Source organism: Carettochelys insculpta, chromosome 22, assembly GCF_033958435.1.
Source record: "Carettochelys insculpta isolate YL-2023 chromosome 22, ASM3395843v1, whole genome shotgun sequence".
In the NCBI taxonomy this organism is placed as follows: Eukaryota; Metazoa; Chordata; order Testudines; family Carettochelyidae; genus Carettochelys; species Carettochelys insculpta.
Window position 1 is genome coordinate 8,558,337 of NC_134158.1, and position 22,544 is coordinate 8,580,880.

Sequence of the window (22,544 nt, forward strand, 5' to 3'; positions counted from 1 at the left end):
ATACATGGCAAAATGAATAAATTTTCACTGTTTATTATTTATTCACAATAATAATGGCATATAATAATGTAAATCTTGATATAAATTACTTAAGTGCCTAACTTATTGTTATTACCTTAATTACGCAGGAAAATACGAAATGTACTGAATTATTAGGATCGCACGTGATAATTTGTGTATTTTCTAAGGGCTGGTAATGGGCGGTGGACCACGCTTTGGGAAACACTGACCTAATCAATAATATTGTTAGTCTTTAAGGTGCTACAGGACTGCTTGATTTGTTTTGCTGCAAGAGTGAGTTTTTTTCCCCCGCCCCCGAAATCTGACTTCACAGAGGCCAGAGCTCTCAGAACCTGGCCCCTGACTTGGGAATTTCCCAAGATGGTAGTTCCTTTCTGGTTTCACCCGGGCTTCCTATTTTCTGTCACGTTCTTGGTCGTTATTGGTTAGTTGCAATGATCCGCTTAGGACAGTGGTGGGTAACTTGAGGCCTACCAGGGTTCCCCCCCTTTTGTATTTTTTGATTTTTATATTTCACGGATGCCTCGGTTTCTCTCTCCATCCCGCTCCAGAATCAAGAACGAGCTGTTGTGTTTACCCTTGTCCAAACTGCGGGGTTGCCAGCTTCTGCTGGTTTTTGTCCAGTGTTGTCTGGACTGGTGTTACTCGAGGGACGTGTGTGTGAAGCAAGTTGTGTTGTTGAGTGTGAACAACGCAGACCGTAAGAGCTGGCTGCTCCTTCAGAGGGTTGTGATGTGGGGCCCACCCCAAAAATTAAAAAAAAAATATATATATGGTGACATACTTATCTCCTAGAGCTGGAAGAGACCTTCAGGTGTCATCCGTCCCATCACGTGGGGTCACAGCAGGACCTATCACCATCCCTGACAGGTCTAGCTGTTTTTTAATGTATTTACCCCAGATCCCTAAATGGCCCCCTCAGGGATTGAGTGCTCAACACTGGATTTGGCAAGCCAACGCTCTAACCACTGAGCCATTCCCTCCTCCTTTAAAAATGTTTAAATGGCTCCCTCAAAGACTGAGCTCACATCCCTGAGTTCGAGAGGTCAGTGCTCAAGCCACTGACCAAGCTGCCCCCTTGTCTGAAAATATATGGAGATACCCATTTCATAGAACAGAAGGGGACCTCAGGAGGCCATCTGGTCTCCAGCCTGCAGGACAGGACTAAGCACCATCCCTGATATTTAATTGCCGTGATCCCTAAATTGGCCTCTTATGAGGATTGATCTCACAGCCCTGGGTTTAGCAGCCTGATGCGCTAAGCCCTGAGCTATCCCTCCCCAAATAAAAGTTTTCAGATGGCTCCTGCCAGGACTGGACGCAGTGTCCTGGGTTGAGTAGGCCCATGGTCAAACCACTGAGCTATCCCATCTCTCTAGGGACCCTGCGGGCAGCGAGGGCTTCCCAGTCATCGAATCAGAGAACACGAATGGGAAGAGACCTTGAGAGGTCATCGACTCCAGCCCCCTGCCCTCATGGCAGGACCAAGTACCATCTTGACTATCCCTGATAGATGTCTGTCTAACCCGCTCTTAAATATCTCCAGCGATGGAGATTCCACCACCTCCGTAGGTTGCCCCTTGCGGTCTTCAGCGTTTGTCTCTGAAGTGACAGATCTTTGGCCCTCAACCTCAGCACTAATTAATGAAGTATTTTTGCATCGACCCTGCCCCCGGCTGTTCTGCCAGCACCGCAGGAGGAGAGCTATGGCGGGGGCTGCGGGGGGAGGAGAGAGATCTCTTCCTGAGCTTGCAGCAGGTGTGTCTAGGCAGCAAAGTTATTTTGAAATAACAGCTGCTGTTTCGAAATAACTTTGCAAGCGTCTGCGTGACGCAGCCGCTCTGTTGAAATCGTTGTGAAAAAGTGTTGGGCTCGTTTCAAAATCGGTAAACCTCACTGCATGGCAGGCGAGGCCTATTTCGAAACGGGGGCTGTGTAGGCTGGGAGGGCGCCTGGCCCTGGGGGAGGGGAGGGGAATGGGGCCCAAGCTGGGGGTAGCTGCAGGAGGGATAGCTCAGCTGCTAAACTGAGGCCTGTGAGTTCAATTGTGGAGGGACCCAGTTAGGGGTCTTGCACAAATAAATTACAAAAAGAGGTGGTGCTTGGCCCTGCTAAGAGAGGGGCAGACTGGGTTCAATGACCTCCCCAGGTTCCTCCCATCTCCGCAAGATGTGTACCCCCATATTAGAGCGGGCATAGGGGCTCTTTTGAACCCAGCCGTAGGGTAGGCCTGTATCTTCAAGAACAAGGAGTCCTGGTGCACCTTGATATATCTAGTATCAGAGGGGTAGCCGTGTTTGTCCGGATCTGCAAAAGCAACAAGGGGTCCTGGGTCACCTTGTAGCTTAACAGAAATGCACGAGCGTGAGCTTTCGTGGCCAAAGACGGAGCTCACGTCCCTGAGTTTGAGAGGTCAATGCTCAAGCCACTGACCTCGCTGTTCCCTTGTCTGAAAATATAGGGAGATACCCACTTCATAGAACAGAAAGGGACCTTAGGAGGTTTTGCCCATGAAATCTTATGCTCGTGCATTTCTGTTATTCTATAAGGTCCCCCAGGACCCCTCGTTGCTTTTATATATCTAACTATCTGGTAGCCTAGAAGGTGTCCCAGGACTTCTTGTTGTTCTCGTGGGGTAGGTCTGTACAGCGAAGCTCTTTGCGAGACCGATCCTGGCGTCCGCACGACGCAAGCGCTGCTTCGAAATCGCAGCAGATTTCCAAGGCCTGGCTCTGTTTTGCGACGCGCGACTGGGGGGGTGTAGACGCTCTGCTTCGAGAGAGCCAAGCACTATTTCGAGCTGCGCTTTGTGTCGAGCAGCGGTATTTCGAAATGAGCTAGTTTGGAAAAGTCTCTTCCGGAGTAGCTTATTTCGAAATAAGGCTGCTGGGTGGCCACGCCCGAAGCGAATAAGGAATAGCTTAAAATACCCAAGAGCTCAAAATTGGTAAGCCTCGTGCTGGGCGGTCCAGCGTTTATTTTGAGATGGGGCTGCGGACACCGGGGCTGGCCCCTGTTTGTAGCACGTCCAGCAGCTCAAATTCGAAACAGGCTCCATTGCAGAGGTGGCCGCCCCATAGCTGTCAAGCCTTGGCGGCACTCCCAGGCATCGGGGGGTGTTAGGTTAGAGCAGGGAGCTGGGGGTGCCTGGCTCTGGGGGAGGGCACAGAGCCACGTATTCTATATTTATTTTTATCTGCCTCTATGTATAGCCGGTTAAAAATAAATACATCATGCGTGGCTCACTGCACTCCATCCACAGCTATTTTGGTTCTTCGCCCCTCGCTGGTGGGCCTCCCCTGCTCTGCATGACGCAGCCGCACTTGGTAATAATTTCGAAATAGCCGTTGGCCTGTTTCAAAAGAGCACATTGGACGGGAAATAGCTCCTCTTTCGTAAGAGCTGTTTCCAAATCGGGGCTGTTTGCACAGGGCGTGGGGCCGGTTTCCAAACCCGCCAGAGGATCGGTCTGCACAGCCGAGTTATTTTGAAATCACACTGCTGGGTTAACATGGCCGGGAAAGCGCTCAGGGCTGCTTCTGGGTGAAATTATCTGGGAAGCGAAATCTTTGCGGCAGGGAGGGAGGGAGGAGCCTGGCTCCTCCGGCTTTAAAGGAAAAGAAAATTAACCCCCGCCGCGCACACATCCCTGTCTCTTTCCCTAGGAACAAATCCAGCCTCGGCAACAGGCGCCGAAGGACGACAGGGAGAAGCTTTTGGGACTGCAGAGAGGAGGAACTGGTAGGTGCCCGGCATTGTTATTCACAGGGCTGTGGGGGTGCGTGTCTGTCAGGGTGGGTGGTGTCTGTATTTCTTTGGGATCATATGCTGCCCGGGAATTAGGAGCATGAGATGTACAGTCATCCCCCTTGACGGCCCTGTGCCTTGGGCTCTGATCCCAGCCCCACATGCGAGACATCCAGGCTCCAGGACCCACACCCTGGGTTCCTCGGATGAGGTTCGACCAGGGCAGAGAAGAAGAATCCCAAACATTGTTCCAGGCTGGGGACCGGCTGGCTAAGGAGCAGTGCAGCAGAAAAGGACCTGGGGATTACAGAAGATGAGAGGCTGGCTGGAAATCAACAGCTCGCGAATTTTCCCGACAAAACCCTGGTGGAACCTCCACAAAGAAAAGGGCCTTTGTTGACGGCTTCTTGACAAAACTCAGCCCTTCCGCCTCTGTGCCCTTCGGCATAAGGCTGCTGTCGACAGGTTCTGTCAATAAAACAGCCGTGGGGACCCCTCTCTCGACAGACAGGGAGTCCAGAACAATGGGCAGCCTGTGGGCTGTACTTCCGGCTGCCTGGTTTCCCGAGAGAGCAGACGGGCAGGCCAGCTGCTCTGTTGACAGAGCCGGGTGCTATTCAGTTGCGTTTTGTGTGTGGACCTGATCTGTCAGCAGAAGTTTTGTCAGGAGATCTCTTCCGACAGTGACTTCTGTTGACGGATCGCCGTAACGTAACCGTAGCCAACAGCGTGCCCTTGTGCGAGCGGCACATCGGGGTGCATTGGGAGGAGCATTTCCAGCAGGTCTAGAGAAGTTATTTTTCCCCTCTACTCAGCACTGGTGAGGCCACATCTGGAGTATTGCGTCCAGTTCTGGGCCCCCCAGGATAGAAAGGATGTGGGTGCATTGGCGAGGATCCAGCGAAGGGCAATGAAAATGATTAAGGGGCTGGAACACATGACCTATGGGGAGAGGCTGAGGGATTTGGGCTTATTTAGTTTGCAGAAGAGAAGACTGAGGGGTGGTTTAATAGCAGCCTTCAACTTCCTGCAGGGGGGCTCTAAAGAGGCTGGAGAGAGGCTGTTCTCAGTGGTGACACGACAGAACAAGGAACAATGGTCTCAAGTTACAGAGAGGGAGGTGTAGGTTGGATATTAGGAAAAACTATTTCCCCGGGCGGGTGGTGAAGCCCTGGAACGTGTTACCTAGAGAGGTGGTGGAATCTCCATCCCTAGAGATTGTTAAGACCCGGCTCTGTTTGAAATGCATGTCTATGGTGCAGAGATGCTCTGCTTCAAAAAAGCCAAGTGCTGTTTCAAAATGCATTTTGTGTCTAGCAGCATTATTTCGAAATGAGCTATGCTGGAAAAATCTCTTGGGGGAGTAGCTTATTTCGAAATAAGCCTGCTCTGTAGCCACAGCCAAAGCGAATAAGGAAAAGTTACTGGCTCGTTCCCCTAACACGAGAACTAGAGGTCACCTAATGAAATGAGTAGGAGTAATTCTTTTAAATAGTCATTTGTTTAAAACAAATACAAGGAAATACGTCTTCACATAGGAGTTCCACAGACTGTCTGGCCAAAAGGTGTGCTGGAGATCTTTAACAAGGTTCAAAAGGACCTGGATAAATTCATGCAGGTTAGGTCCATCTATGGCCATGACCCAGGATGGGTAGGGATGGTGGCCCTCGCCTCTTTGTCAGAGACTGTGCATGCGTGACGAGATGGGTCAGTCGATGACTCCCTGTTCTGTTCGCTCCCTTTGGGGCACCTGGCCTTGGCGTCTGTTTGAAGACAGGCCACTGGGCAAGGTGGACCTTTGATCTGCCCCAGTGTGGTCGTTCTTCTGTTCTTCTATTTCGCACGTGGATGGGAAAAGTTAGAGGGAACGCTGGGCGAGACCTGACCCCGGTTTTTCTCCTCTCTCTCTCTCCAGCGCGCAAGGCTCACCCGACCAGCGGAGCATGCTGGGCCCGCGTCCCAAGCGTGCCCCTGACTGGAGCACGCAGGAGGTCTTGGCTCTCCTGGAACTGTGGGGCAAGGACTCTGTGCAGGCCCAGCTCCGATCCCGCCTGCGAAACGTGGACGTCTACGAGAAGATCTCACAGGGCATGGTGGAGAAGGGCTACCACCGGGACATCCAGCAGTGTCGCTCCAAAGCCAAGGAGCTGCGCCAGGCCTACCAGAAGGCTAGGGCATCCCAAGGCCACCCTGGGGTGGCGCCTCAGACCTGCCGCTTCTACAAGGAGCTGCACGCCATCCTTGGGAATAGCCCGCCCCCGGCCTGGAGCACGCCCTCGGAGAGCTGGGTCCCCACGGGCTGTAAGGAGGAGCTGCCGGACGAGGAAGAGGAGGAGAACGGGAGGCAGGCCGGCGGCAGAGCCATTGTCCTGGAGAGTCAGGAGCGGTTCGTAGGCCCGGAGCGGGACGCTGAGGAGGGAACTTCTGGTGAGCGTTGGCGCTGGGGGGGGGTGAGGGGGTCACAGGTCCTCATTAACGCCAGGAGAGGCTCTCTCCAGGGTTGGCCCCACTCCTGGTTTGGCCAGGCGTCTCCCTGACTCAGGCTCAACCCCCCAGAGGCTAGGCAGGCTGCTCAAAGGCTGGTGCAGCTAAGACAGGCTCCCCGCCTCCATCCCCAGAAGTGGCCAGCACATCCTTGTGGGCTCTAGCTGTGGGGGGCAGTTGGCGCCACACACGGCCCCCAGCGCCGCCTCTGCAGCTCCCATTGGCCAGGAGTGGGCAACCGTGGCCAATGGGAGCGTCGGGGGCGGTGCCTGTGAGGGCGCAGAGCCAATTGGCCGCCTCGGAGCTGCTGATTGCTGCGTCCTACTGCCACCTGCGGTAAACACGAGAGGCGGAGCCTGCGCCCTGAATCTCAGCCTGAATCCTTTTGCCACTGCCCCTCCCATTGCCAGACCCCTCAGCCCGGACCCCCACCCCCCCGTAGCATCCCAAGCCCCCGCCCCAGCATGGTGAAATGGATGAGGGTAACGGAGAGCCAACCTCAGAAGAGGGGGGAGGTGGTGGAGTGGGTGGGGACGTGGCTTCTGAGATGGGGTGTGGCCTCAGGGAAGGGGCGGGGCAAGGGTGTTAGGCTCTGTGCGATTGGATAGTTGCAGTGCTACTTTATGCTTCTCAGCGTGCAGACCAGCTGAGCAGAGGGTGCCCTGTGGCGAGATTTTTTTCCCCCCGGGAATGTCACCGGAATCCTTCCCGTAAATCTGGGAAGTGACGCCCTAGGAAGGAGCGCTGCGGAAGGGGATCTAGGAAGTTCAGAGTGGACCACAGGCGAAATAGGAGTCAATAGGGTGACACCACTGCAAAAAAAAAAAAGAAAAAAGAAAAAAACCAACCCGATTCTGGGATGCATTAACCAGAGACATCGGAGGTCGTTCTTCTGCTCTTCTCTGCGCTCGGGTAGGCCTCCGTTGGAGTCTTGCGTCCAGTTCTGGGCACCACGTTTCAGGAAAGAGGTGGAGAAATTGGAGAAGGTCCAGAGAAGAGCAACAAGGATGATGAAGGGTCTAGAGAACATGAGCGGTGAGGGAAGGCCGAAAGAACTGGGCTTGTTTAGTTTAGGAAAGAGAAGGGTGGGAGGGGACGTGACAGCGGTTTTCAAGTATCTCAAAGAGGGTTATGAGGAGGAGGGAGAAAAATTGTTCTCCTTGGCCTCTGAGGACAGGACAAGGAGCAATGGACTTAAACCGCAGCAAGGGAGTTTTAGGTTGGACATTAGGAAAAACTTCCCCGTTGTCAGGGTGGTCAAACACTGGAATAAATTGCCTGGGGAGGTTGTGGAATCTCCATCACTGGAGATATTTAAGAGCAGGTTGGACAAACACCTGGTCTAGATCCAGGGTGTCCAACACGCCAGCCACATGTGTCTCTTCGACCAGTGGAGTGTGGCTAGTCCTCTTGAACAATCAATGTGTGTTTCAGAATAACGTGGCTAGTTCGCTTCAGAGCTGGTTGGATGCCAGGGATCTAGAAGGGGCCGGGTCCTGCCTGGTGGGGCTGGGGGCTGGGGGCTGGACGTCGTGACCTCTTGAGGTCCCTTCCAGGTCTAGTCTGCCATGATCCCCAAGAAACTTGCCTGGAGGGAGGTTGCATTTCTGGAGTGAGCTGTCTTCTCTCTTCCACCGCCGCAAGACGCTCCCCCACGCCCCTTTGGCCAGCAGGTTCCCACCACCATGTGGCAGCATGAGGAGCCGTCGGTACCCAGACACCAGTGGTTGTTCCCTTTCTGGACCAAGTTCCTGGGGATAATTAGCTAAGGTCGCCCATGGGAGGTGGTGCTAATAGTCATTCACTTGCTCGAACTGCAAACACCAGTGCCTGGTCGCTTCCCTCTCCCTGCTTTGTGAGGGATGTGACACCAGAACCCAGACACGCAATGGGGAAGGGGGCGTGTGAATTCGGGGCCATGGCCCCCTGCTCTTTAACCCGGATGTAATTTGGGTGGCAGGCAGTGATCTCTGCTGGAGCAGCCACTCAGGAGAGAGTTCACCGCTAGGGTTTGCTTCTGCTGGTGGTGCGCATTCGTGCCGGCCTCGGTGCAGCTGAAAAAAATTTATTCTGCACATGGGTGCAAAAACAAAAACAAAAAAGCAACACAGGTGGCTGGAAAAGATTAGAGGGAGCATCAGTGGCAGGGGCCTGTGTTTCCCCTCCCCGCTTCTGCACCCCCTGTACTCTCAGGCAGAGGCCACAGCGCTCCTGCCCCCAGGCCGTACTCACGGTGTTGGTTCAATGAACTCTGCCTTGCCAGAATGAGAATGTTCTGACCTATGTTTGTGAGGATTTACGTGGGGGGGGGGCAACAGCCATCGCAGGCCCAGGGGCAAGGTGTGGGGGGAACCCTGCTCTGTGCCCTGGCAAGGGGGTGGGCCCTTGGGTAAAAGGGGCGGAGACTCCAGCAAAACGGGCGGGGCTGAGAGATGTGAGCCGTCCGTGCCTCCCAGAGCTGGTTGCTGGGCCCTGCCTCCCAGTCTTCCAAGCTGTGTGCAGAGGGGCTTCTGTAGCTTTTCAAAGAGGTCGAGGGCAGTGTTGTCTGTTAGCTGAGCTCTTGGGTGGCTGCCCCGTTGATCAGCAGCATGCCCGGAGCTGGCAGCTGGTGCACATCGGCTTATGCCTCGGTGCAGACAACAAAATTTATTCCTCACACATGCACAAAACTAGTGGGAAGCCTGCCCTGAGGCCACCAGAACCTCCAGATCCCTTTGAAACTCCAGCTCCCTGTGCATTTATCCCCACTTCCCCTCCATGTCGGCAGGCCCGGGTTCAAGGAAGTGATTTTTAAGCAGCAGCTGTGCCCTGGGTCTGGGTTTGCACTGACAATGTGTTTTTCTTTGTTTTGCCCTTGCGCCTCTCCCGTTTTTACAGCCAGGAGCACGGCCGTCTTCTCATCCTCCCCCCTGGCGGCCGGGGGGCTGTTCCAGACCAGACGAGGGGCCAAGCGGCCGCGCAACGAGGCGCCAGACGAGCGAACCAACGCCCCGGGGGCCGGGGGCGCCGAGCCGAGGGTGTGGAGGACCCCAGAAAAACCAGACCGGTCGCGAGCCGAGGGGAATGAGCGCAGCACCCAGCAGGAGGTGCTGGGGCTGCTGAGGGAGCAGACGGCCATTCTGAGGTGTCTGCTCGACCTTGCGGAGAAACACTTCAAGTCCCGGCTCCCTCTGCAGCCCCTCCAGACGGCGCCTGACTATCTGGCCCTCCCTCAAGCTCATTCCCCTTGGCGCAGGGGCTCTACGCAGCAGCCCCCTTTCCGCTCCGCCCCGGGGGAAGCTGCCCGTAACCACCGCCGGCCCTACACGGACGTGTGACAGGCCGAGCCCGGGTGCCTTCAAACAGCCAGGAGAATGGTGTGTCCCCCCCTCCGGATTGTCTTCCCTGGGTTGAAGGTTGGCGTGGGGGGTTTGTTTTTTTTTTTCTTCCCTGTCTCGGTGTGCAATAAAAGTCCATTTCGTGAAAACGAACTCACCTGTGTGACTTCAAAGGGGAGGAGGAGGGAAACTGAGGCACCGAAGAGGAGAGGTGCAGACTCCAAGGACTGGAAGGGACCTCAGGAGGTCATTGAGTCCAGTCCCCTGCTTCAAGCAGGATCAACCCCAACTAAATCATCCCAGCCAGGGCTTGGTCAAGCCAGGACTTGAAAACCTGCAGGGATGGAGGTTCTACCACCTCTCTAGGTAACACATTCCAGTGCCTCACCACCCTGCTGGGGAAAGAGTTCTTCCTACTATCCAACCTTCACCTCCCCCTCTGTAACTTCAGCCCATTGCTCCTCGTTCTGCCGTCCGTCACCACTGAGAGCAGCCTCTCTCCATCCTCTTTAGAGCCCCACTGCAGGGAGTTGAAGGCTGCTATCGGATCACCCCCCACTTCTCTCTTCTGCAGACTAAATAAGGCCAAATCCCTCAGCCTCTCCTCATAGGTCCTGTGCTCCAGCCCCCAAATCATTTTGGTTGCCCTCCACTGGACCCTCTCCAATGCCTCCACATCCTTTCTATGCGGGGGGGGCCCAGAACTGGACCCCGTACTCCAGAGGTGGCCTCCCCAGTGCCAGACAAAGGGGAACAATCACTTCTCTAGATCTGCTGGAAATGCTCCTCCCAATGCGCCATGAGCCTTCTTGGCTACAAGGATAAATGAGGTCTGCCGCATTCTTCCTACAGCAAGGGTGGGGAAGCTATTTTGGGCTGGCGGAGGCCGCTCCTGGGTGCTTGTGTGGGGGAGAAGCTGCCCCTGGTCCTCCCAGCCTGGACGGGAGCTGGGAACCAGGCGGCAACTGGCGTCTGCCTCAGTTTCCTGGCTCCCCCGCATCATGCAGGAAATTTGACTGACGGGGGGTTGTGTTTTCACTCTGCTGTGCAGCCCAGGCTGTGAGGCAGTGGCACATGAGATCAGGGGAAAAGGCTGTTTTGGGCGGGGTGTCATAAGGTCCGTACTGATTCAGCCCCATCTCCTACGCCGTCTGTGCCCACGCTGGTAATTAACGTTGGTCACTCTGACCTCGAGGCACTGCACGATCTTGGACTGGCTTTTGAATGACCAAGGAGAAGAAATTATGGGTGGTCCAGTTTTTCTGGGCAGCATCTGCAGCCATCTGGGTGTTCACCCTGTTGTGATACGCAGGGGGGTAGGGTAAGCTACGCTACAGAACGCTTTCCTGGTGTATACCAGGGTGCTTGAAGAAAGCTGTAACTGCTAGGCTACGTACTACTGCACTTGCTTGGAAGGGGGGATGACACCCAGGACTGCTTAACCAGTGGGCTACACTCCCACCCCAGCGGCGGGCTAATCCCAAGGGTGAGGGCCTCAGACCCAGGTCCTCCTGGTGCCCAGCCCACTGCTCTAACCACTAGGCACCTAACCTGAGGGAGCCGGGCCATGGCTCCGGTTTTAGAGGGGGCATTGTAGAACATCAGGCCCAGAAGGGACCCCCAAGGGTCCTGGAGTCCAGTCCCGTCTTCATGGCAGAACCAAGGACTGTGTCAGTCTGATGTGTATCCCACACTGGCCCCTACCGCTGATGTAAAGGAAACAGACAGGTGCCCAGAGAGACGCCAAGAGGGGTTGGTGGCTTGGAGGTATTTACAGGCTATATTTAAATGCAAGGAGCCCAGCCGGGCAGCTGCGACATCACAACCTTCCTCTTCAGAGATGTTTGTTGGCCTCTGCGAAGAATAGGCTCCCCCGTCACAGCCCTGTCCAGGGATATGACCTTTTGTCGAGGTTCTGGAGGCCAAGGAGAAGAGAAGGTATCCTCGGCCTCCAGCTGGCTGAGGGACTTAAAGAGCCATGCAATTGTGTGTGTGTGTGTGAGGACCATGCTTTAAATTGCAGTTGTGGGTTTGTGCATGTGTGGGGAGTTGTGTGTGTGAGGACCAGGCTTTAAATTGTAGTTGTGGGTTTGTGAAAGTGTGGGGAGTTGTGTGTGTGTCTTTCAAGCAGCAATTGTGAGTTTGTGTGTGGGTGGGCGTCTTTCAAGCAGCATTGTGGTCTCCAGAGAGCAGGGAAGTGATACTTGGCATCTGGCTGGCTGAGTGACAAAGGACCACGCTTAAGATGGTAGCTGTGGGTTTGTGTATGTGTGGGGAGGCGCGCGTGTGTGATACAGCGTTGTGGTCTCCAGAGAGAAGAGAAGCTACCCTTGGTCTCTGGCTGGCTGAGGGACTTAAAGGGCCAGGCATAAGATTGCAATTGTGCGTGTGTCCCCTTCAGGACCATGCTTTAAATTGTAGTTGTGCGTTTGTGTTTATGTGGGGAGCTGTGTGTGTGTTTCATGCAGCGTTGTGGTCTCCAGAGAGCAGAGAAGCTACCCTTGGCATCTGGCTGGTTGAGTGACTTAAAGGGCCATGCTTAAGATTGCAACGACGGATTTGTGTGTGTGTGTGTGTGTGTGTGTGTCTCTGTCTGTCTGTCATGCATCATTGTGGCCTCCAGAGGGAACAGAATCTGTCCTTGGCCTCTGTCTGGTTAAGTGACTTAAAGGAGTAGCTTAAGCAGTAACTGTGATGTGTTGTGTGTGTGTCTGTCTGTCTGTCTTTTGTGCAGCCTTGTGGGCTCCAGAGAAAGGCTGGGCCACGTCCTTCTCTTAACCAGGTTCTTTCAGGCACTTAAGAGTGGGTACCCGAAATGGATTCGCTAATGGTGAACTCACGAACGGTGAGTTCACTAGCAGGCAAGGGAGTCCTCCCTTTGCTACCCTGCAGGGCTGGCTTGCTCTCTGGAAGCTGGGCTGCCTCCCCAGGCCCCCTCTTCTCCAGCCCATCACAACCAAAACCCTCTCAGGCCTGCCCCCCACAATTCCCTTCCCAGCCTACATTTCCCATAACACCCTGCCATGCAACAGCCAGGCTCCGCCCCTGGGAATGGACTACACCTCCCAGAAGGCCTTGCGGTGGTAAGGGCTCTTGCCCAAGCCTGCAGGGCGAGGGGAACTACACTTCCCAGGGTTCTCTGCCTCTTTGTCAGGACTTTTGCACCAGTGGGTGTGTGGCTTTTCTGTGCCTTGCAATGCAGACTGGGGGGCTGGAGCAATTTCTTTATGTGGGGCGGGGGGGGGAGCTGTTGACCCTAACTGGAAACCCTCTATAGAATAGCACCCCTTCAATGGGGGGTGCTTCAGCACCCCCACCCCACCCCACCCCTCCTAGAGCCAGCACCTCTGAGTGGGGACTACATTTCCCACGGTGCATCTGGGATGCACACACAAAAGGCACCTGGGATGCAGGCTCTGCGACTCGGGGTGCATCAGACAAGCATCTCTGGTTGGCTGGGGCTGCTCCCCGGGTACCCCTGGCTGCTTGGGCTCAGGGCCACCTCGGTATGAATCCAGGTAAGGGCTGGGAAGGGCAGGCGGGGAGATGCAGCGGGCAAAAGGCTCAGGGAGGGAAGTCAGGGATCCCTGCAGTAAGTCAAGGACAGCAGCTGAGCCTGTAGCAGCCTGGTCCCCCAAGTAGCTGCTCTTGGAGCAGGGTGCCCTGATCGGTGGTGGACGGCAGGGCCTGTGTGTGGCCAGCTGAAATCATTCAAAAACCAGCCTGCTCCTCCCACCAGAACCCTGAGCCTGGCTGCAAATAAAGAGGCTGGACAGAATAGCCAGCGAATTCTTTCTTTCGCCGAACAACGTTCTGTCGGCTCTAGCCAGGCACCCAGAGGTTTGGATATAATGATGATGAATCCTTAAATGTCCCTTACCCTTCGTTTCTCTGCAGCAAGTGGAGCTCATTTGCTGGCCTCGTTCTCCTTTTCCTGGAACTTCGCGGCTATTTATTTACTTATCAGGGGTTGAGCCTCTCTAATCTGGACCTCCCTCCTCTGGCAGCCTCTGTAATCGGGAGACAGGCGACCGCTTTTCATGGGTGTGGCCAGGTTTCCCGCAGTCCTCTAAAGTTTGTTTCCAGCCACCAGTTCTGGCTCTCGGTGTTTGGGGCTGTTGTTGAGCTGTAATTTACCCCCTAAATATTAGAGAGGTAACCGAGTTAGTCTGCTCCCGGGCTCCGGGCCTCTGTTTGGCCCACTATCCCACGGCCAGGACACCGCTGCCCTTCCAGAGACCCGAGGCTGGGGGAGATGGTGATCTGGGGGGAACCCAGGCCCAACCCATTCGTTCTGGGTTCCGGCCCAGGCCCCCGGTGTGGCTGCTAATGGTGGGGGAGGGCTCCCCTTGTTATGAACACCACAGCTCTTCCCTGGGCCACTTCCCCAGATGATTCCTCCCCCCCGTACCTCCTCCAGGTAGTGGCGGCAGCACCAGGAATACGTTCTGCCTCCTGGTTTGGCTCCTCCTGTGTGATCAGCCTGCTTGGCCTTACAGCGAATCTCAGGGCGTCCTGGGCAGGGCGTTAGCCCCTTGCAGCCAAGCCCTCCTCTCCTCTCCCTCTCACTTACTAGGCAAAGTGTCCTTTGAAAAGTAGGCTTAAGTGGGACCAGCCGGCCCCAATGCGGCTTCTCCCCCAGCTTCTCCCACTCTGCTTGTTTGCCTGCGCTGCTTTTCCCTCTTGTTCTCACCCGCTCCCAGCCTGACCTTGTCACACACCTTACACACAAGAGCTGGTGCTCCAAAATATCTGTTGTCCTGAGGCACGTTATAGACTAACAGATATTTTAGAGCATCAGCTTTGCTCTATAAGGTGCTCCAGGACTTCTTGTTTTTATCCCTAAATGTCTTCTAAGAGCCCAACAAAATGAAGCAGCAGAAATGTAACCCTTTCAAGACTAACAAAGTGATTTATTCGGTCACGAGCTTTCGTGGGACAGACCCACTGCTTCAGATCAATTTCATTTCCCATACAGACTGACATTTGTAAGTACAGAGGACCAAAAAGAAATAAGCGTTGCAATAAAAGTGGGTCCGTCCCACCAAAGCTCATCACCGAATAAATCATTTTGTTAGTCTTTAAAGAGCTACATTTCCGCTGCTTTGTTTTGTTGGAGTACAGACTAACCCGGCCACCTCTCTGGTACTCTTCTAAGAGTCCAGTCAACAGTGGAAGTGTTAGTAATGTGCTAGAGAATATTAACCTCCGTCATCTGGCCAATTCTTTTGTCTGGCACCAGTCAGGTCCCAAGACAACCGGCCAAGAGAGGTTCAACCTGTAGTAATACGGGTAATTCGTAACTGGAAGAGTTGCCCAAGGAGTATTGTGGATTATCTGTCTCTGGTGATTTTGAAATCAAGGTTGGATGCTTATCTGAAAGAGACTTCGTAGTGCAAAGACGAAATATTCTCGGGGTGTTCTCGCAGCTTGTGTTCTATGGATCAGAGATTATCACAGAGGTCTCGTCTCACCTTAGGATCTATGTCTATGAAACTAGGTTCTGTGGTCCTGCCAAGAGGGCAGGGGACCGGATGCAATGACCTCTCCGGGTCCGTTCCAGTTCTAGTGTTCTGTGATTCTATTATTTATATTGGGCGGCACAGGGGTCAACCAACCCCAGCACCGGTGCCAAGGAGAGCACAGGAGCAGAGTTTCATCGGTGTGCCAAGTGGGAGCTCAGCTCCGTCCCACCCCTACAATGCAGCAGGGAGCTTGCTCAAAGCCATGCAGCCTGTGGATTAACAAGCGATCGGCTCGTTCTACCAACCGTCACCTGAACGGTAAATCTCTACCTCTTCATTTAGTGATTAATGAAGCTGTTATAAGTCGGCCTATGAGGCCATGGCTACGCTGCAGCCCTGTTTCAAAATATTTCCAAACAGCCATGCTGAAATATCTTATTTCAAAAGAACCCGGCCTCACACAAAATACCTTTTGAAATGGCACCCAGCTATTTAGAAATAATGTCATCGGAGCCCATTATGGCATATTGCAAAAGAGCGCTATTCTGTGTCTCCGGAGCGCCGATTTCCAAATTGCACTTTCCAAATCAGCGTGACTCCTCTGCCTTTGAGGGTTACCAATTCTGGAGGAATGCACCGGCCGTTTCAAAATTATATCAAACCAGCGTGTGTGTAGGACAGGTGACAGCTCAGCTGGCAATAACTAGGGGGTGTAGCCAGAGCCTTAGTGACTTTGAAAAGTATCACCAGCCCTTGGACTGGGACTTGGAAGTCAAATTTTGGCACTCCGCCCCGGAAAGGTCGCTGACCCCGAGGGTAGGGCCTAAAGGCCGTAGATGAGATCTGGGTGCTCTACCAAGACACGATGAGACTGGAGACAATTAAAAGCGGGTTAGATAGACACCTACCAGGGACTGTCTGGACCAGGGGTTCTTAACCTTTACTGCAGCCTGCACCCCTTCGGTTTTGAAAATATGTTCTCGCAGCCCTTATCAAAAAGGAAAAAGGGAGCTGGGGGCACCTATCCACTTTCAAAAGCATATTAAATATATGCAAAATCATTGTATGTCATAAAAATGTGCAATATTAATGAATACATAGGTTTGATGAAACCAAGTCTTTGGACTTACCTGCTTGTTGAAGCAGGTCTTTGCCCACGAAAGCTGATGCTCCAAAATATCTGTTAGTCTATAAAGTACCACAGGACTTCTTCCAGTCTTTTTAATCTTTCTCCAAATGGCTTCCCATCCCAGCTCCCCCTTTGTGTTGCCCTTCTCTGAACCTTGGTGCCCATAAGAGAATTTTTTCCACACAGGGATGGAAAAATTTACAGGGCTCGCTGATTTCAATCCACAGGTTAAACAGTGTTGATTGCGTCTGGCCACCCAAATAGCACAGGCCGCTTCCTTCCGCTCCGTGATCCCGGTACGGAGCCTGATACTTTGAGGATGTGCTGGGAACTGGGTATCTGTGGGGATTTGTGGTTTTCGGGATTCCATAGCAGCCTTCAGCTTCCTGAAAGGGGGCTCTAAAGAAGATGGAGAGACACTGTTCTCAGTGGTGATGGATGGCAGAACAAGGAGCAGTGGTCTCAAATTACAGAGAGGGAGGTGTAGGTTGGATATTAGGAAAAACTATTTCCCCGGGAGGGTGGTGAAGCACTGGAATGCGTTACCTAGAGGGGCGGTGGAATCTCCATCCCTGGAGGTTTTTCAGTCCCAGCTTGACCAAGCCCTGGCTGGGATGACTTGGTTGGGGTTGGTCCTGCTTTAGACAAGGGGCTGGGCCAGATGACCTCCTGAAGTCCCTTCCAGTCTTAGGATTATAGGATTCCATCATAGAACCACAGAGCACTAGAACAGGAAGGGACCTCGAGGGGTCATCGAGTCCAGTCCCCTGCCCTCATGGCAGGGCCAACCACCATCAAGACCAGTGGTTCTTTAGCTGGGGTTCGTGCCCCCCTGGGAGTGCGTGATACCCTTTCTGGGGGTGCGAGACATGCCAGATTTTTTTTGGAAGACAAGTCATCAAAAATACAAATTCAGGACAGGCACATAAGTACAATGACTTTGTTTCCTCAAACCTATGTATTTATTAACCTTATACATTTTTTAATAACATAAAAACTATTTTACATATGTTTAATATGCATTAAAACTGTATCGGCTCCAGCATCTCCATTATTGCTTTTTGATAAGGGGGTGCAAGAACGTATTCTCAGAACCAAAGGGGTGCAGGCTGCAGTGAAGGTTAAGACCCCCTGGTCTAAACCATCCCTGATAGACGTCTATCTAACCTGCTCTTCAGTGGTGGAGATTCCACAGCCTCCCTTGGCATTAATGGTCCCTGGTCTGCCGTTTCAGAAGCCACTGATGTAGAATCATGGATTCATAGAACACTAGAACCGAAAGGGACCTTGAGAGGTCATCAGGTTCAGTCCCCTGCCCTCACGGCAGGTCCAAACACCATCTAGACCATCCCTGATGGTCCATCTATCTAACCTGCTCTTAAATATCTCCAGTGGTGTCTATCTGACCTGCTCCTAAATATCTCCAGTGGTGTCTATCTAACCTGCTCTTAAATATCTCCAGTGGTGTCTATCTGACCTGCTCCTAAATATCTCCAGTGGTGTCCATCTGACCTGCTCCTAAATATCTCCAGTGGTGTCTATCTAACCTGCTCTTAAATATCTCCAGTGGTGTCCATCTGACCTGCTCCTAAATATCTCCAGTGGTGTCTATCTAACCTGCTCTTAAATATCTCCAGTGGTGTCCATCTGACCTGCTCTTAAATATCTCCAGTGGTGTCTATCTGACCTGCTCCTAAATATCTCCAGTGGTGTCTATCTAACCTCCTCTTAAACATCTCCAGCGATGGAGATTCCACCACCTCCCTAGGTAATTTATTTCAGTGTTTAACCCCCCTGACAGGGAGTTTTTCCCAATGTCCAACCTCAACCTCCCTCACTGCAGTTTAAGCCCGTTGCTCCGTGTCCTGTCTTACGATTCTATGATTTGGTGTCTGGTTCTCCACCTTATCGAGTTTCCCCAGCCCCGATGGCTGAAGTTCCCTTTCTTTCCAGTCGGGAGAATGACTCACCCCCAGCTTCTCTCTCTTTATCCCGGCAGCTGACGGGCTGGAAGACGCAAATGAGGAGACAGGACCCCGCCGAGCTTTCTCGAGAAGATGCAGCAGAGTGGCTTCTCCGCGGGGGAGCGCCAGGTGCGGGTCTGACCCCGAGCCCGAGGATAAACCCGCCTGCCCTCAGAAAGATCTCAAGCGGCCCCTGGACACCAGCCAGGCCGCCACAGCTGAGAAACCCTACAAATGTAACGTGTGTGGCCGGAGTTTTTCCCAGAGCTCCAACCTCCTGACGCACCAGCGGCTGCACACAGGCGAGAGGCCCTACAAATGTGCTAGCTGCGGGAAAAGCTTCAACACCAGCTCGGCCCTTATTGTGCACCGCCGCACCCACACGGGGGAGAAGTCCTACCGCTGCCCCGACTGTGGACGGAGCTTCAGCGAAGGCTCGGTTCTGATCAAACACTGGCGGACCCACACGGGCGAGAAGCCCTACAAGTGCTCCCACTGCGGGAAGGGCTTCAGCCAGAGCTCCAACCTCCACGCCCACCAGCGGGTCCACACGGGGGAACGGCCCTACCGCTGCGCCGAGTGCGGGAAACGCTTCAGCACCAGCTCCAACCTGAGCGCCCACCGGCGGGTCCACACCGGCGAGCGACCCTACCGCTGCCACGAGTGCGGCCGGGCCTTCAGCCAACAGTCCAACCTCATCTCCCACCAGAGGACCCACCTGGAGGAGAAAACCCACCTCTGCCCCGACTGCGGGGAAGGCTTCAGCACCGGCGCCCAGCTCCTGACCCACCGGCGCAGCCACGCGGGTGAGCGGCCTTTCAAATGTACCGACTGCGAGAAGAGTTTCCCCAGCCGCTCTGCCCTGGTCACCCACCAGAGGACCCACACGGGAGAGAAACCCTACGAATGTCCGGACTGCCAGCGGGCTTTCACGCGCCGCTCGGACCTCAACAAGCACCGCCGGGTTCACACGGGGGAGAGACCCTTCCGGTGTTCCAGCTGTGGGAAGAACTTCAGCCAGAGTTCCCATCTGATCACCCATAAGAGACTCCACCAGGAGAGAAAGCAATGGGAAGGCGGGGTGCGTGCCACGCCTGTGGTCCACCAGGAAGATGAGTCCGGTAAAGGGCCCCTGAGCGGGGGAGGCGTCGACCAGAACTCGGCAGAGACCGGCGCTGAGGAAACACAACCGGTTGAGCAGCTCCATCTGTGTGCCGACTCTGGGCAGAGCTTCCATGCCAGCGCCGAGCTCGATGCGCGCCGGAAGGAGAAGTCTCAGCCGCTCAGCGACGTACAGAAGGGAGCTGACCCAGTGGACGAAGCCACGGGGAGCCCAGCCCCCTCTCCAAAAACCCCGACGGGGGATTTCTCTCCGTGCGGTAGCGCTCAGCAAAGCCCTCCACCCATCGGCACCCACCTCCCGGCATGTCCGAGATCCCGCTCAACGGGCGAATCCATCCCACGCGCCGATACGGGCCAGAACCTAGAGCTGGCGGGCCGCAAGGGGGGCGCTGCCACGAGTTCCGTCCTCGCGCGCCACCCGGCCGCGAAGCCCTTCCGGTGCGCCGAGTGTGGGGCGAGCTTCAGCCAGAGCTCGAACTTGATCAAGCACCAGCGGACCCACACCGGGGAGCGCCCCTACCCCTGCGCCGTCTGCCAGCGGCGCTTCAACACCAGCTCCACGCTGATCGTGCACCGCCGGACCCACACGGGGGAGAAAGCCTACCGCTGCCCCGACTGTGGGCGGAGCTTCCGGGACAGCTCGGTGCTGGTCAAACACCGGAGGATACACACGGGCGAGAAACCCTACCAGTGCTCCCACTGTGGGAAGGGCTTTGCCCAGAGCTCCAACCTCCACGCCCACCAGCGGGCCCACACCGGAGAACGGCCCTTCCACTGCGCCGAGTGCGGGAGGCGCTTTAGCCAGCGCTCCAACCTCCTCACCCACCAGAGGACCCACAGTGAGGAGCAAACCTACCCCTGCCCTGACTGTGGTGTTGGCTTTGGAACCCGCCCGGCCCTGGCCGCCCACCAGAAGGCTCACGTGGAGGGCAGGCCCCACCAGTGCGTGGATTGCCAGAGGAGTTTTGCCCGGCGCTCGGACCTCATTAAGCACAGGCGGACCCACACGGGAGAGAGGCCCTACCAGTGCTCCCAGTGTGGGAGGAGCTTCAGCCAGAGTTCCCACCTGGTGGTCCACCAGCGATCACACCTACCCGAGAAGCCTTACAAATGCACCCACTGCGGGAAAACCTTCAGCACCAGCTCCCGCCTCCTGGCCCACCAAGGGACGCATGTGGTGTAGCAACCCAGCCCTGTTAGGGTTTGGGCCAATACAGTCGTAACAATCTCCCCTGAGTCAGGGGGAGGAAGTAGCTCAGTGGTTCGAGTATTGGTCATGGTTGTGAGCTCAGTCCTTGAGGGGCCCCTTCAAGAACCTCTATGGGGTGGTGATAGGTCCTGCAGGAAACAGATCTGGTGGCTTCTTAAGGTCCCTTCTAGTTCTATATTAGTAACAACCTCCTTCCCCTTAAGCACTAGAAAATTTTTCTATATATGTAGGCAAAGTCTCCCTCATGCTGCATCAAGCCAATTACTTCCACTGTGACGACTAATAAGAGTGACTCAGAGATGACCCATGCCTGGTGAGGACGGGAAGGGTTAGCGTAGCTCTACGCAACAAAGTTATTCTGAACTAGGAGATGCTGCAATAAACTTTTTCATATCTGGCAGCCCCTGGACCAGGAGTTGCCAGATCCTCAAGTATTCTGGATAATAAAGAGGTATGCCTTGCAATGTGTGACGCTAAAGAAAAACAAGATGAGATATTCAGAAGCAAAAGGAAATGTAGGCAGAGAACTTTGTTTGCCATCAATGGTCATATTGGTCACTGTAAACATACTGGATTTGCTGTATTTATTTGTATTTACTGCCGCTCTGCTGTACTTATGGAAAACATCACTAAAATGGCCTTATGGTTAAAATGACGGTTATGTGAGCATTCCTGATAGTAGACCGCTGGAAAGGGAAGAGCTAACGGTATTTTGAAATACTACGTGTGTCAACACAATGCAACTGCTACTTCGAAATAAGTTAGAAATTATTTCAAAATAGCGGCTGGCTTATTTCAAAATTAGGAAACCTCATGCCACCATGTCTACGCTTGCAGTCCTCTTTCAAAAGGGGAATGTAAATGAGGGAAATCGAAATGCAAATGAGGCACTGATTTACATATCTCGCGCGAAGATAAATCCTAACTTCGAAAGAACCGTTCTTCCTGAAACAAAATTGGAAGAAGGATTCTTTCAAAGGTGGGGTTTATTTTCAAAAAAATCCTGTCTACACAGCTTTTTCTTTGGAAAGACTCTCTTCCAAAAAGATTATGCAACGGAAGCAGGATATATGTAAATCAGCGCCTCATTTGCATTTTCAGTTTCCCTCATTTGCATGCCTCTTTCGAAAGAGGAATGCAAGTGTAGATGTGGCCTAGGAATAGCGCCTATTTGGAAATAGTTATATGAAGATGAGGGTTGTGTGGAAAGGAAATACAGTAAACCCTCGATTTACAAGAGGGTTCCGTTCCCACATGCCGTCCTGTAACTGTAATTTTGCATAAGTTGGGGACAGCTTTTTTTTTTTTTCTGGCAGAACTCCAGGGAAGCAGCAGGAGCACCTGCAGCTTCTTTTGCAAGGTAAGTCACGGGGCTGGGGAGCCACAGCTGGGAAGGGTTAAGCCTGGCGGTGAGTTGGGACTGTGGAAGGCAAGTAGGGGACTTAAGCCTGGGAGGGGTTAGGGCTGCAGAAGGTGGAGTTGAACCAGGGCCTGGCACAGGGCCAGTGCTGTGATGGGATGTAGGAGGTTTGAACTGAGAAGGAGGGGGTTAAACCAGAGCCACGCGTGGGAGCGGTGAGCCGGCAGCGGGGTTTGAACCAGGGCCGGGAGGGTTGAGGCAGAGCCACACACAAGGGGTGGGAGCTGAGCCAGAGCTACGTGTGGGTGGTGAGGGGAGCTGCAGGGGGGGTTGAACCGCAGCCGCAGGGAATGAGACAGGGCCGGGGAGAGAGGGATTTTGAGTTGCGCTTAACTCACGTTAATGCGAGTTAATTATCGCCCAAAATTGCGCATTTCAAGGGTTTACTGTCTGGTGCCTATTTTGAAATAAGCCATCGTGCTGTCGATGGCCCTGTTTCAAAAGAGCCTCTAGGTGTGCAGACGGTGCATATGGAACCAGCTCAGTGCTATTCCAAAGGCGTTTTGCATGTCGCAGCTTTATTTCAAAATAAGTTATTCTGGAATAGCTGATTTTGAAATAACGCCGCTGGGCAGACATACGCTTACAGTCCTGGAACCCTGCTCCTAGCAGCCCTTTTTCCAGAATTCACCGTCTCCCTCCCACCCTTGGGAAGGCAGCATCCT

The 22,544-nt window shown here is 53.9% G+C and overlaps 2 protein-coding genes across 2 annotated transcripts; both read left to right on the forward strand.

Annotated features, from left to right (window-relative positions):
* The first annotated feature begins 3,276 nt into the window (after positions 1-3,276).
* Positions 3,277-9,712, forward strand: LOC142024964 (uncharacterized). The gene is made up of 4 exons (XM_075017356.1): positions 3,277-3,347; positions 3,687-3,762; positions 5,684-6,195; positions 9,130-9,712. The coding sequence occupies exons 3-4, from the start codon at positions 5,712-5,714 to the stop codon at positions 9,567-9,569; spliced, it is 924 nt and encodes a 307-aa protein (XP_074873457.1). The 5' UTR covers positions 3,277-3,347; positions 3,687-3,762; positions 5,684-5,711; the 3' UTR covers positions 9,570-9,712.
* A 3,365-nt stretch (positions 9,713-13,077) lies between these two features.
* On the forward strand, positions 13,078-21,033 carry LOC142024673 (uncharacterized). The gene is made up of 2 exons (XM_075016825.1): positions 13,078-13,087; positions 18,163-21,033. The coding sequence occupies exons 1-2, from the start codon at positions 13,078-13,080 to the stop codon at positions 20,430-20,432; spliced, it is 2,280 nt and encodes a 759-aa protein (XP_074872926.1). The 3' UTR covers positions 20,433-21,033.
* The last annotated feature ends 1,511 nt before the right edge of the window (positions 21,034-22,544 follow it).